The 15465-nt window shown below is 44.2% G+C and overlaps 1 protein-coding gene across 1 annotated transcript in view; it reads left to right on the forward strand.

Annotated features, from left to right (window-relative positions):
- ANO2 (anoctamin 2) overlaps positions 1 to 15465 on the forward strand; it is a 310827-nt gene that overhangs the window by 251668 nt on the left and 43694 nt on the right. The window contains exons 17-19 of the mRNA XM_080659102.1: positions 8018 to 8129; positions 10341 to 10398; positions 10568 to 10668. Of these exons, the coding sequence (XP_080515228.1) occupies positions 8018 to 8129; positions 10341 to 10398; positions 10568 to 10668 (271 nt within the window). The remainder of the gene's footprint in view (positions 1 to 8017; positions 8130 to 10340; positions 10399 to 10567; positions 10669 to 15465) is intronic.

Raw genomic sequence — 15465 nt, forward strand, 5'->3', positions numbered from 1 at the left:
GAAGAGCCTCCTGCCTGCCCCTTCTGTGAGGCCACCTAAGGGTGTGGGGAAAGTGGATTCTACCATTGCCTGAGGGCCCCCTCAGTGATGTTGGTTTAAAGCATCCTAAATGCTGTCTGGGAAAGATGAGGATGGTGTGATCACGATTTTAGCCCAAGTTTGTAGAACAACTTATTCCAGTTATATGAAACTATTATTAGTAACACTGTTCCTTAATATAACTGGCAAGAATTTATTCCCAAACTTGAGCTATAACTATGACATGTCTCTTTTATTTTTCCAGTTAATCATGGAAGCATGCATCTCTCTTATTAGCAAGAGGTCCAATATATTTCTCTCCTTTTCTTTGTGTTTTCTAAGAACTTAGAGACTTTAACCATGAGAAGAGAGAGCAGGGGTCATTCTCTGCTTCCTGTGTTTCCTCTCTAGATCCCTCTCCACCCCTCTCTACCGTGTTCTGTGCCCCCTGAGGCCCAGTGGGTTGTGCTGCTTGGCTCCTCCACTCTGAGCCTGATGGGGTTCATGCAGGAGGAAGCAATGGAAGGAGCTTAGAGGGCAGAAGGAGAGTGAATTAGGGTTATTTTTTCCCTGCTCCTTCCTCATCTCTGGCAAAATGGAATCCTTACATTAAAGCTTCTGCAGGATGAGTCCTCCTTCCTGATCCGTCTTAGGGAAAACATGAGGAGTGGCCTGAGGATGGAATTATTCCCTTCCTACTCTCTGGGGGCTTGGTTTCCAGACTAGTGTGTGCATTTGTGAGGTGACTGCTGGTGTCACGGAAATATCTGCGGTCATGAACGGGGCACATTATGAGTTCCCTCACCTGTAATTGCCATGGGGAGAAAATCCTCTTAGGGCAGTTGTAACAATCAAATGGGAATCTATACAAAGTGCCTGCATAGTGCCTGGCACACAGCAGGCACTAGATATGGGGTTTTCCTTGATGGGCCCATAGTAGAACTCTCTCTCCTTCCCTTCTTTTAGAAAAAAAAATATTTTTATTGATTTTAGAGAGAGGAAGAGAGATGGATAGAGAGAAACATTGATTGGCTGTCTCCTGCATGCCCCCTACTGGGGATCGAGCCCTCAACCCGGGCATGTGCCCTGACTGGGAATCTAACCATGACCTCCTGAGCCATGCTCAACCACTGAGCCACGCCAGCCAGGCCTCCCTCCCTTCTTCCTCCCTCCCATTCTTTATCTCTCCCTCTCTCTCCCCCTACCCTCTCTCTCCTGGTGCTTCCTTTCTATTACCATCCTTTTTCCTTAAAATGAGATACTTTTGGGGTTCTGCCACCTTGGGCTAGGCTGCTAGACAGCACAGTAGGTCTCATATCCCTTTATCTGGGAGCAAGAGCCATCTTTCTGACTCAAAGGGAGGGATCCCTTGAGCTACATGAGTATCTCAGGAACACTCATTCTTAATCTCCAGTTCTGGGGCTCTCAGCTCCCTTAGGCAATGCACTGGCTGCCTAATTACCCAGCTGGCTGGCTCCTGCTAGGGTGATTCCCTCCCCATGGCACAAACAAGGCAACAACATCACCCAGGAGGCTGAGACACCTCCCATCTCCTCTCCCCAAACACAACCACAAATGAAGGGAAGGCCAGATGCTTGGGCTGTCAGAAAACATTGCTGTTTCCAAAAGCTTGATCTGCCCTGGGGGAAAGGCAGGGTGAGGAGCAGACACCTTTGCTTTCTGACTCAGCCACACAGGTTCAGGCCCTCCATCCTTCTGCCCAGAGGAGTGCAGGGCTGGTACTACTTGAAATACACACTTGGGCATCTTCTCGTCTTGTCTTATCACCATCATTATATATCTACTGGCTGGATTGTTGGGGACATCAGTTAGGAGGACCTGCTTTTCCAAAACTCAGATTCTGCAGCTGGCATCCTCTTGCCGGCCATTCTGCCTCCGTAAGATTAGAATGCCACTCAGGAGACGGGAGTTCTTAGTTGGTCCCCTGGGGCTAACTCAGGCTTTCATACTAATTATTTTCCAAGGCAGTTTACAGCTGGGTCATTTGTAGCCATATTTTTTTATGACACAGCACCCCAGAGGTTTAACACGTGAGAGAAAGGGGGGTAGGTAATGGCTCTGCACAGGAATTCTATCCGATTGTTCGATTGCCCTTCCTGGTCCTAGATAGAGTCCGCTCTCTGATGATAATCTGTTCCTACAGGTCAGGAGCAGGCCAATCCCTCAGATGGCCTCTCATCAATCTGAGTGGCTTTCTGGGGCCTCGGAATTGCAGCGGCATATAAAGGATGGAGAGGGGTTGACCCCTGCCTGCTCACACTCTCCATGTTGACTCTCCTTTACATCTATGTAGCAGTGGAAATCTAAAGGCATCATACTTGGAGCCTTATGAAACACAACCAGGCTGGGCCATTTTCTCATGGGGTGCAGAGTCAGACCACTTTTGAGGTTGGGGTCTTGTGAGGGGACCCTACTCAGCAGCCTGAGTGCAGGTCACCCTACTTGTCCTGAAGACATCATCCCACCCCGGTTGGACTCTGAGAAAACTTGCTCCATTTCTTCAGTTATATCACCTCTGTCATAGGCAGGTGAGGTTCCTTATGCTGGCTACTGAAAGAGCCCCAAATCCAGCTGGAGCTCCAGGGCTTTGATGCTCCCTCCTACCCTCCAATTCTCTCCCTCCCTTGAGGTGTCTCCTGAGGGCCTCCTTTCTCAGCAAAGCACACATCATGGCCACAGAGCTTCTCTGAGGTGGAGGCACCTGACTGATTTAGTGGCAAATCAAGTGGATTTAGATTGTTTATTGGAAATGCCCATTATTTATGGTGGCTCATGGCCATAGGCAAAGGCTGTTTTAAAAATAAAACTAATAAATAATAGCTAGGCCCGTGATTTATCAGTAGGGAGGAAGGGAGCCATTCATTTCCAGTTGGAGCAAAGAGCTCTGAAAGAACCGGATTCTCTTTCCAGAGACCTTGGAGGAAATTGCTGTAGGGATTGGGAGATCTGAGTACAAAGAGTTCAAAGGAGATTATAAAAGAAAATCAAAGACACGTGCCTCTCCATACCTCATCCTTAATCCCCTTCTAGCCACATTTATACGTGTTCCAACTTTTCAGCTCATCAGGCCTGATTACTTACTTTCGGGTGACATTGGTTTTACTTTTCTTAACCACAAAATATTTAAAAATGAAGGTGGGGATAGGAGGAGGTGGAGGAGGGTATAGGAGGGATAAATAGCAATGGACAGAGACTTGACTTGGGGAGGTGAACACACAATACAGTATACAAATGATGTGTTGTGGAACTGTGCACCTGAAATCTGTATAATTTTGTTAACCAGAGTCACCCCAATAAATTAAATAAAAGGGTGAAACAATTAAAATTTAAAAAATAAAAAATTTTAAAAGTGAGAGACAAAGAGATGAGATGCAGTTAAGTTACTAGTGAATTTGCTGCCTCTGGCACACCGGGCAAAGGCTCAAATTCCTATTGAAAAGTTTTACCTCTCCCTCCCTCCCTCCCTCCCACCCGCCTTCCTTTCCGTCTTTCCTCCCTCCCTCCCTCGTTTCTTCTTCCTTTCCTCCTCCTCATTCCCCTCCTTCTTCTTCTCCTTGCTCTCTGCCTCTATCACTTTCTGTCTCTATCTCTTGTCTCTCTCTCTTCCCATTCTCTCCTTTGTAACTGAGCTACAACAGGGCACCATAGGCAGTCTCTGTTCATGTGGTGCCCATTTTGAAGTAGGACTCAGTCCATGGGCACATCCCTCCTCAAGAACAAATCCAGAATTCTTCAAGCAATGGAAAGGAAAGCAGGTTTTGATGAATCTTTACTGAAGATTCTATGGAGAGGCAAATGAGGAGGCTCATACTGCAAATCACACAGTAGAAGTTAATGAAAATTTCCACTGGGCATCCCCCAACCTGTGCACTCACATTTCCTCTTGGGTGGCAGCCCCCTCATCTCCCTCTCTGCCCTTCTCCCTCCCATTGCACTAGCCCTAGGCTTTCCTGGGTCCTGCATCTAACTCCAGCACCCCCTCCTGGTATCTCATGTAGGGAAAGATAACTCCCTTTTGACAGCCCCTCTCTTTGTCTTCATATGCATTATCCTGCTCAGCAGACAAAGGTGCCTCCTTAAGATTTGCTCTCCTTCCAATGTGACAGGGAATTTTTAGTAAATGATAAAATTTTTTCACTATTCCAAATATTTTTTCTTTGTCATTCATTCATTCAATAAGTGTGCATAGTAGAGTACATCTGGCAACAGCTGTGACCATGCTTATTATAAAAAGTCATCTAAACTGTCCATGGTGGGGGTGTGGTGGGACACAGTGGGGAATATGATAGAGTTCACAGCCACTTGGAGATTCAGAGTTATGAGATCTTAAAACTAACAGTGACCTTAAAAATTGATGGCAGGCATTCCCATCTGGGCCTCAGCATTGTTTCCTTTAGTCAGGGAGAATAAGAATCAGACTGAAGATGTGGACATGGCTCTTGAGCCCAGTGAGGACCTGATAAGCATCAATCAACAGGGAGGCACTGACCTTTTTGTCGGGCAGGATTTGTAGCAAGGAGGGCAAAGGCCCGAGAGTTTAATGATCTGAGGGGCTTTGCTAACATACATAAACTAAAGACCTAACAGAAGTGATGGTGTTAACTGTCAATGGTGAGTACAAATCTTCACCCAAATGCTTATTGGGGGAGGCAGTGCAGTGTTGGCCAGGACTTTCATCTCAGGGGTTGTGCTTGTGTCGGTCCAGGCATGGCAAGAGGGAGAGAAACACACAGCTGTCTATCAGCTGAAGGCTAGCATGGTAGACTTGTCCAACTTCCTCTCCTTTAGAATTATGGCAATGTCTCCAGGTTCCCTGGCAGGCCATGCTATTTTTAAACCTGCTTGGAGGACCTCAGGAAGCTTGTTGGGCTGTGGTTCTTTAGGGGAGGCAACAGGGGGCCTATTGATTCAACTTTCCCAGCTGGGTGCCAACAGGGTCACCTACCAGCCATGCTCACCACTGACTGGTAGAAAGTGGTCAGAAGTTAACATGGAAATGATACCCAGAACCTCAAGGGGCTACACATATGCACTAACATCTGGTCACAGACAGCCCAGCTGTGCTGTTGAAAGTAGGGCTATTAGACCTGGATGACGACGAGGATGATGATGATGATATGATGAAGATGACAATCATTTATTGAGGTCTGCCTTGTGCCAAGCACTAGGCTGAGTGCTTTATAAACATTCCCATCATGTCCTCAGGACAACCCTGAGAGGCAGGTGTCATTTTCCTGTTTATATAACTTCACTCCTCTACTTACATTCTGCATTTGATCTCAAATATGTCTGATGCTAAAATATGCACCTATAGCCATCACTGTAGCCAAACAAAACAAGCAAATAATCTCTCCCTTTAACACACAGCTGGGCCACAGATAGGGTGACGGGGTGCTCTATAGGCTCAGCATGGTCTGCAGGGCCTCTAGGAATGTTCATTAACATAAGTGAACTGAAGTGGGTCTCAGGATGAAGGGGAGCGCTGTTTTCAGTGTTGCTGGGTTTACAGGAATGACACCATGTTTCTCAGGGCTCTGGGGGACTAAGACAAGTGAGTAACTCTCATTTCCTTAGGCCCTTTCAGCCTTAGAGAGAAATCAAGGCAGGCTCACACTTGTGATAGCAGTGCTATGGAGTCTTTAAACATTCCCATTCTTAAGACCCCTCCTGGGCCATGGGTCTTCGGGGGCTTGTGTTTGCCTGTGATATTGTCCTTAGCAGAGGCTCATATTTGGACCAATGCTGATGCTATTGGGTATCACCTTCTAATACGCAAGATGGTGTTCTAGGCTTGCAAATAAATGAGAGGCTCGCTGTGCTGTGTGGGAAAGCAGACATGGAAGTGCAGGATTCTTCTCCCTAGGATCCCCTGCTAGGATGAGAGGGGAGATGATACCTTGTCACTCACAGAGTAAATTTGGAAGAGACTTGGCAGTTTGCAAAAGGCTTTCAATAGAGACCTTGCTAAATGCAGCTCTTTGAAGGAGGTGATGAAGTCTTCATTCATCCTGGCATGGTGCCTGGCACACAGCTGGTGCTCAATGAATGTGAACTGAACAGTGAAAAATAGTTTTAAGTGCATGATGTCAGGCTGGGGGAGGAGAGTTGGGAAGTGAAAGAGGATGCGTGATGTAAACATTAATCAATCAAAGATCCTGATTTCAAAGTGTGGGGTAGTAAAAACTGTCTTTGGGGGGCAGGCAAATCTGGGTTCAAATCTTAACTCTGACACTTACTGAATGTGTGATCTTGAGCAAGGCTCTAATCTCTACAGGCCTCAGTTCCCTTCATCCAAAAAAGTGACACATAAAACTTCCCTCACATAGGTAGGGGAGGATGAAATGAGATGGGAATCACACACACCCATGTGCAATGCCCCCTGCAGAGCAGCTTGCAGCAGACCCTCTGGTGTGGCACACACATCTCCTTGGCCACCCTGGAGGTCACTGCAGCTCTCTGTCTGCAGGAGTTCTCTTCATAGGAGAAGCTGGGAGTGCCATGGAGTCAAATCCAATAGTAACCTTCAACCAGTGGAGGATTCACTCCTGCTTGCTCACCCCTCTGTATAATGATTCTTAATTGTGCTTTACACAGTGTTTTAGAAGGTCCCTAGTGGAACTGAGACCCAGTTGTCTGAAGCCTTAACCTATTCACAAACACATCCATGTTTTCTTCCATCTCCTTGCTGTCTCACCACCCTACACCCTTACCAAGCTTCCCAAGGAGCCCCTCAAATAAACTACTTACTCCAGAATCCCTGACTTAGAAGGTAATCCAAACTAAGACACAGAAAATCAATGAAAGCTACTATTACTGTGATTTTTCATAGGGCATGGATGTAGGTAATTAATACAGATAAATGTAAAATATTATTTTAAAACACACACAAAAGGATTTTATTACCAGCTGAAGGCATCTGGGAAGGTTTGGGGAAGGAGATTATGTGTAACATTCGATCTGGATGTTAAAAGATGGGAAGGATTTGTACGTGAGAGGATGGGTCATAGAAGGGCACTTCAGTGGAGAGAACAGGGTCTTGTGTCCACTTCTCTAATGATTCCTACAAAATCCATGTGTGAGTCAGGTGGGCAGACAAGTCAGGCGGGTCCACACTGGTCTCATCTGGACACAGAACTCCCTGGCCACATGACCCTGGCACTCTGGCCCTGTGCTCAACATACTTTCAGGATGCACTCATCAGTGCACATGATACACAGTTAGTGCTTTTCTTCTGCCCCTGAAGTATGGCTCTGTACTCTCTTTTCTTTGTCGAGGTATTTGTCACCGTCTGTGGAGACCTCACTAAGCACTCTGCACAGATGCTCACTGGAGCATACAATGGGTCTTAAGTCTTCTGAAGACACCAATGATGTTTCTGCTCAGTGTCCCTCAGGGTCCTTCTGGGAATATCAGCTGGCTTCTCTGCTTGGACCTGATAGAACACACGGGCACCATGACCCCCAAGTTTGAGACATTAGTCTTAGGTTGTGTTTGTTTTACTTATCTGATGATCCTTCATCATTTGAATGAGTGGACTAAAGATGTTTCAGCCTATCCAGAGGACATATAGTTGAGGGCTTTCCTGCTAAAAATGGTGGAGGAGAGAAAGGAACAATGCCATGCTGCTCAAGATAAGTCTTTGCCACCTCTTTACTCTAGTTCAGTGTTGAATAAGCCTTTTTGGTCAGGGATTTGTGTTCAAGTAAAATCTCACAGAAGTGGGAATTATACAAGTAAAAGCTGGATTCCCTTGGTGATCAAGGTTGTAGGAAGAAGTTCTGCTTGCCCATACCCTCTTTGAGGAGCACAGTATGAAACCATTGCTTCAGTGGATAAGAGGATGGAAGTGCCAGAGAGCTGAATCTCTTAGTTTTTCCTCTGAAGAAGTAAGCTGAGAGACAATGGCTCATGTCACAGGGTCAAAATTCAGAGAGGTGAGAAATCTCTCCATCTTATCAGCTTTGCTCTTCTTTTTCAGAGGTTCCAAAAACAGAGCAGACTTTTGAAGAACGCCTGATACTGAAAGCTTTCTTGCTAAAGTTTGTCAATGCCTACTCGCCCATCTTCTATGTGGCCTTTTTCAAAGGGAGGTGAGTGTATTGGTGTCATATATGGAAGAGAAATTGGTCACTAAGTCTGGGTCCTCCACTGGAGTCAGCCTGTTCCCATTGTCAATTCACATCCTCAGTCCCATGCCCCATCTCCACCCCTACCTGGCTGTTCAGGACGCAGTTAACACTAAACCATTTTGTATTAGCATCTTCAGATTCTGATAATTAGGGAAGTTCTACAGGGGTTTGGCTCTGGCTCCTGAAGGTTGAATCTTAGAAGAATTAGTGTCTCCTAACTTTGAGGATGAGGCAGTAGAGAATTTCATGTCTAGCCAGAGGCTCTTAGGTTTTGCAATGCAGTTCTGATGCTAACTACTCAGAGTAGTACAGAGGTCACAGATTAAGGGCACAGTCTCCCACAACACTGTCCTCACTTCAGGCACTAGCCGCAAGCTATGGGGCTCCCAGGCCACTCATGATTTGGACAACTAACCCTACAACCACTCATCCCTCAGGTTCAGTAATTCACTAAGACAAATTACATAGCTCAGGAATGTGCTGTACTTACAATTACAGTTTTATTATAGCAAAGGGATGCAAATCCAAACCAGCAATTGGGAGAGGCACATAAGATAAGGTCTAGGTGGGTCCTAAACAAAACTTCCATGATCTCAGGACATGTTAGCTTTCTGGGACATTGATGTATACCAACAATCAGGAAGCTCATCCAAGCTTCATGGTCCAGAGTTTTTATTTAGGTATGATTGAATAATCTGCCATGTGATTGAACTCAATCTCCACTTGCTCTCTCCTCCCCTAAGGTCAGGCTACTATTATCTGGCTCAAAGCCCCAATCACATGGTTGGCCCTTCTGGCATGGTCTCCTTCATCCTGAGTTATCTCATTAGCATAAATTTAGATATAATCCCAAGGACCCACTAAGAATAACAAAGACACTCCTATCAGGAAATTCCAAAGATTTAGAGACTCTTTCCAGGAACCAGCAACAAAGTCCAGTCCAATTCTTCATTATGTAATAGGTCTGGATGTAAAATCACTTCTGATAAATATTTTTGTGGTCAGATCAATTGGCTATCTACAAGGAGATTTCACAGGAGGCATCAACTATGCAGGAAAGCTTCCCCAGAACTAAATGCTCATCAAATAGACATTGGTAGCAAGAACTGTCATCATCCACATTTGATAATTTCTTATAAATGTGTTTATGGCCCAAACCACAACCCCTGCCCAGCACCTCTGTCCTTGGCTCTTATGAAATTATAGGAGCAGAGAAACTGTTCATGTTAATGAGTATATACTTCATTGGTGTTTTCTATCTAGTTGTGCTATCAATAACAAATGGCAAACATGATATTCTAGGCAATAAGTAAATAGGGTCCTGACTTTAGATAAACTTGTGGTATATTGAAAGAGTAGTCCTGGCAACAGCACATTGTAATCTGAAAAAGGTGCTGTAATAAGAGCTACAATGATGAACAGAGACAAGGAAACATCACAGAAAAGCAAAGGTTAAATTGAGCCTTAAATAGATGAGTAGAATTTTAACAGGTGGACCTAGGTATGACGTTTCAAATAAGTAGGATTCCTGTCTAGTTCCATGATTGGCTTCATATCCCCCAATAAAATTGATGTTACTTTGAAGAGGAATGAGGCAGGCTTCTTCCATTCCTTTGAACGTTTTCAGTAAGAAGTCTAGTTTTTTTTTGTGTGTGTTGTTTTTTTTGTTGTTGTTGTTGTTCCCAGGACTCTCCACTTACTTTAGTCTGTCTCACCCTTCATTTCATGGGAAATCGGTAGCACTCACTGGGAAGTTGTAGTCAGAACTCAATTCTTGAAACTAGTTGAGAGGAGATGCACACACAATATACTTAGAGATAATCCAAATTTTGTGCTTAGTCCCTCTCCCTCCCTCTCTCTCTCGTTCTCTCTCTCTCTCTCTCTCTCTCTCTCTCTCTCACACACACACACACACACACACACACACTCCCTCTGTGTGACCTTCCCGCCCCACACTAGTCTCACCCCCTATCCCCTGGAGGTGAACTTTAGGTATTATAGATGATTGTTAGCTGCTAACAGGCATAAACTGTCCCTGGGTGATTTATCACCTGCCCTGGCCAGTACTTTCAAGAAGGCATTGGGCAGTGGCTCTTGCTCTAAAGGCATGCCCTTAAGCAGCCCTGACCTTCTCTCTCTTTTCCTAACTCTTCCCACACTTCTCAATTTCAGGTTTGTGGGCCGACCTGGAAGCTATGTTTATGTGTTCAATGGTTACCGCATGGAAGAGGTAAGTATGGCTAGCCACTGGTGTTTCCTGCCTAGCTAGTGGTTTACAGGGGCACCCACCACTCCCAGCCTGATCCTTATCCCCATTGCACCATGTCTGGATTCATGTCCTTGCTCCTCTGAGCTCACTTGGTCTAACCACTCCTTCCATTGTCTTTTCCTCTCTGCAGTGTGCTCCGGGGGGCTGCCTCATGGAGCTCTGCATTCAGCTTAGCATCATCATGTTGGGGAAGCAGCTGATCCAGAACAATATCTTTGAGATTGGAGTACCGTATGTAACAAATGCTTCTCATCTCCCTCCTTGCTGCCGGGGCCTAGCTCAGCAGGGCCGGACTTTCAGCAGGATTTTCATGGCCTCTCCTCCTCTCAGATAGCTGGGCTATTTTCCCTTTGTCTGCTTGCCAATAACTTTCCCTATAAGGTAGGGCTCCTCTCACAGCCTTGTTTGCCAATCTGATTCGGGATATTTGAGGCTCAGAACAATTAAGCACTTCGTTAAGAACACATAAGCAGCAAGCAGCAGAGCTAGGAACTGGGTATCTCTGACCTCAAGCTGTCTAATATTTTTAATGCTATCTGTTCTCCCAGTGAACAAGTAAAAGAGATGTTCAGTATGGTGGATAGGTGAATATGAAAGTTTGAAACATAATGTAACTGTTTAGAAAAATCACTAAGAAAGTGTGGAATATATGATCTTCGGAGGAGAAGGATGCATAGCTGGTGAAACGCAGAATGGATTTTCACATGGATTCTCTCTCCCCTCCCAGATGGGTTTATACAGATTTTATAGAAGGACGACTTTCAATTAAGTTTTGCATTGAGATAGTGATGAGAATAAACACTAACTCACAGGCATTAGACCTAAAGAAAAGAAGATGGAGCAAATGAAAATCTGCCTTCAGGTCAAAGAAAATGTAACTTGTTTTGCCTTTCATTTATATTGCTTTATGGTGTTTACAGAAAAATCTTTTTCAGGGGATATTTTCAGGCAGAAAAGCATCAGAGAGCCAGGGAATGACAGAGATGACTGGGGTAGCACTTACAGGCTGGGCCAATTCTATTTAGGAGGCCAGGATGGACAATTTGTACCAGGCCTGGAGATCTTTGCAAACCCCTTGCAAGATTAACTGTTGTGGGATGCAATAGTCAGTCCCCATGGGGTTAGCTGAAGATACTGCCACACCCTCTTTCTCTCCCTTGGAGATTTATTATGCATATTGTATCAATGGTTCTGAGAAGTCCTGCTATAAAAAACAAAAACACTTGTTTAATCCCTTTCTTTCCAACTGTATTTGTTCATGTTATTGGCCATCTTAGTTGTGGACATTAGGATCCACTCTGGCTAGTTCAGGAAGCAAAGGAATTGAAGAACAACTAGCTAACAGAATATTCCTTACAGGTCAGAGAACCAGGCTCTAAAGTACATAACCAGCATTACAGTATCCACACTGCAGGAAGGCTTGAAGGAAATACCACTGCCTTCACTTCTTGACTCACATGACTCAGATATTAAAAGATGAGAACTGTATACTGAAGAGTCACACCCACAAATACTGCAGTCTGAACTTAACTAGCTGCCTTCATCAGCTCAGGCTGCTATAACAAAAAAACATAGACTAGGTGGCATAAACAACACACATCTCACTGCATGCTCATTGACCTCTTCCTTGTGTGCATGTGGAAAGAGTGTCTCTTCTTCTTCCTATAAGGGCACTAATCCCATCACAGGGGCTCCCTCATCCTGATTTCATCTAAACCTAATTACCTGCCAAAGGCTCCACCTCCTACTACCATCATGTTGGAGATTAAGGCTTCAACATATGGCCTTGGCAGGTTTGGCTCAGTGGTTAGAGTGTTGGCTTGTGAACCAAAGGGTCGCAGGTTCGATTCCTGGTCAAGGATACATACCTCAGTTGCAGGTTCTGCAGCACCAGTAAGGATGCGTGCAGGAGGCAACCAATAGATGTCTCTCTCTCTCTCTCTCTCTCTCTCTCTCTCTCTCAGTCAAAATCAATTGGAAAAAAATCCTTGGGTGTGGATTAAAAACAAAAATTCAACATATTACTTTTGGAGGGGATACAAACATTCAGTCTATAACAACAGCCTGTCTGTTTTTCTTTCAACTTAAGCACAAGATTTGTATGCAATTAAATTTTAAAAATTTAAAAATACATATATGAAATGGCCCTTGTCTTCTCAGAGCTTACATTTTAAGTTCAGGAGACAAAAGAGAAAGTATGTGACTGGGTACTCTCTGTGTGTTGTAAACTCCGTCAGAATTCAGAGTGAGTAAAGGTCAGGGATTTGGGAGCTGTCAGAGAAGTCTTCCTAAGCTGAGGGTTTCTTCCAGGCTGTGTCTGTCTCTTGAAGAAGGCTGCCACTATCATTTGTAACAAGATGGTCTGCAATTATTTTGTTTAAAGAAACAATTTCTCTTGAGTGTGATATCTTTTCTAAACAAACAACAGACTGACTCAGGCTTATCAAAACCACCTCCTAACCCAGGTGGTGCTACAAATGGAGAAAGTAAGGCTCATAGAGATGGCAGCTCTCTGATCAAAGTCTCGGGGCCATGGCAAGGGCAAGAGCCCAGAATCTCTCTAAATCTATTGAAAGGTTGCTGATTTCTTGGGCTGAATGCAACCATTAGAGGACATATGATCCAACTCCTTTCTCCATGGAAAACTGCCTCTATGGGGGCTGTACCTGTCTGAAAGTTCTCCTGAGAATATTATTTTTTGGTCTTCCTCCACACTTAGAGAGCTAACGTTATAATGGAGAAAAATGTCATTTACCTGGAAACAAAACCTTTTATAGTGAGAGCTCTACTTCAAGGAATGAGAATCTTCAACATTCCCACATAAAACTTTACCATTCCAGTGCTCAGAACAGATCTCAGCATCACCCACTATTAATTAGGCTGAATGCTTAGGATAGTTTTCTGTCCCTACACTCAGGACCACCTCAGGTGGCCCTCTGGCACGTGCTTCTCTTGGAGGAGGGTTGGTGAAAGCATTGGTGTCTGGGCGGCCTTATACTACCTCCCTGCTTAAGCTAGCCTCTAGGCATCAGACAGGAAGTCATCAATCTTGGGAAACTGAACCCTCTGAAGCTGTGCCCTGTTTTCTAGCTTTCTGATTAAGAGTCAGTGATAGTCATCAAGCAAAGCTGGTGAAACACATGGTTGCTGTTCTCTAGGAGTTTACCATCTCAGACAGGCCACAGTTGTTATGGACAAATACCCAGAAAATATGTAGACCAAAAAAAGATGTACCAAAGCCACATCTCGCCCCTGGGCAGCTTTGAAACCAGCCCCTCCACCACTGCTACAAAGGAAAGTCTACATTCCCCCTCAACATCTGGGGAAGACATCTGCCCTTCCAGTACATTGTTGTTCTGTTCTGGATGGAATTGTATATAGCTTGTGGGCACGAGATGCCCATTTTTCATTTCTGGACATCTGCTCTACCATTTAGCCCTCTCACTCTGGACCCAGCAGCCTTTGACAGAGTGTAAGAGGGGCAAGAACCCAGGCATATGTTTGGTCAGTGTGTTGGCTTGTTCCCTACCCATCAATTCCATCAGCTCCATAACAGCTGAAACTAACACACAACTGTTTGCCTTGAAGGCTAAATTTTCTGATTTATGCTTGATGTATGTTTAATATGCCACAGTTAATTGATGCTAATTGCATAGTAACTCATAAAGCTGTGGGCATGTCACTGCTCTAAGTCTCACTGTCCTCATCTTGTGATGAAAATGATGGCATTATAACCATCTCTAAGGTGCTCTCATTTCAGCTCAGACATTCTGTGAACCTCTCCTCTAGTCAATGAAGCTAGTCACTGGTGTTTCCAAACACACGTTTTTGTTTCAAAATATTTTTTCTCATTTCAGTTTCTAGTTTGCTAAAGGACACACCCAACATAATTATATAGTTAAATTCAGGGATATAGAACAAAAAGTTCTTCCACCAAACCCTAAGTTTTCTATCTCCAAAGCTCTTTATAGTTCTACAGGTTGTATTTTGAGTTTGGTCACATGAAATAACTATGATTATGATTTATGGACCTTCCATTTTCTACTCAGAACCTACTCTGAACAAATTAGATCCATCCAATCTAGGGTTCAGCACCTGGCAATATCCTTATGTGTGACACTTAGAAAATAAAAAGGAGTCTTTTATAGTCCAAAGAGGAATGACAGTTGAGCCTGACCATGAAGAAGGAACAGTGTAAATTATAAAAATTAGGCCCAGCCCTAACTGTTTTGGCTCAGTGGATAGAGCGTTGGCCTGCGGACTGAAAGGTCACAGGTTCGATTCCAGTCAAGGGCATGTACCTTGGTTGCGGGCACATCCCCAGTAGGAAGTGTGCAGGAGGCAGCTGATTAATGTTTCTCTCTCATCGATGTTTCTAACTCTCTATCCCTCTCCCTTCCTCTCTGTAAAAAATCAATAAAATATATTTTAAAAAAATTAGGCCCAATGGTCTTTAGCCCTTTGGTGGAGACAGTATAATATACTCACTGCGTGACATCAGCAAAGTTATTCTAGAAAAATTTGTGTCCAACACAGTTATGTGAAAATACAGCCTGGATGTATGCTCAGTTATCTGGAAAATGGAAAATAAGGACATCTGAGAAAGGAAGAACCATTCTTTGGGATTCCAGGTTGCTAAGGGGTTGCTGAATGTTATTGCTTATATGTTCATATGTGATGCTTGTAAGTATTTCAAGTCCTGGAAGTAGACTGAAAAGAGCAACTCAGGAATACGATTTTCCTCTTCTGTTCTGGGCCCAGTGGCTTTTCGTTCAAAATGTAGCTCTCATGTATCTTCAGAGCCTGCCTAAAAGTTTTTCCTCAAGGGAGATAAATATTAATCTTAGAGAACAGACTTGATTTTTTTTTTTTTTATAAAAAGCAAGGCTGAGGAGTTAGGCAGGTGATCATGCTAGATAGGAATATTTGGGGTAAAAAAATAAAAGATTATACAGTTGTAAGATTGACTGTCTATAGTATTTACTTCCTATTTCTGAGAGCAATTTTCTAACGTTCTTCCAAAGAAAA

Source organism: Plecotus auritus (assembly GCF_963455305.1).
Source record: "Plecotus auritus genome assembly, chromosome: 3".
NCBI lineage: Eukaryota > Metazoa > Chordata > Mammalia > Chiroptera > Vespertilionidae > Plecotus > Plecotus auritus.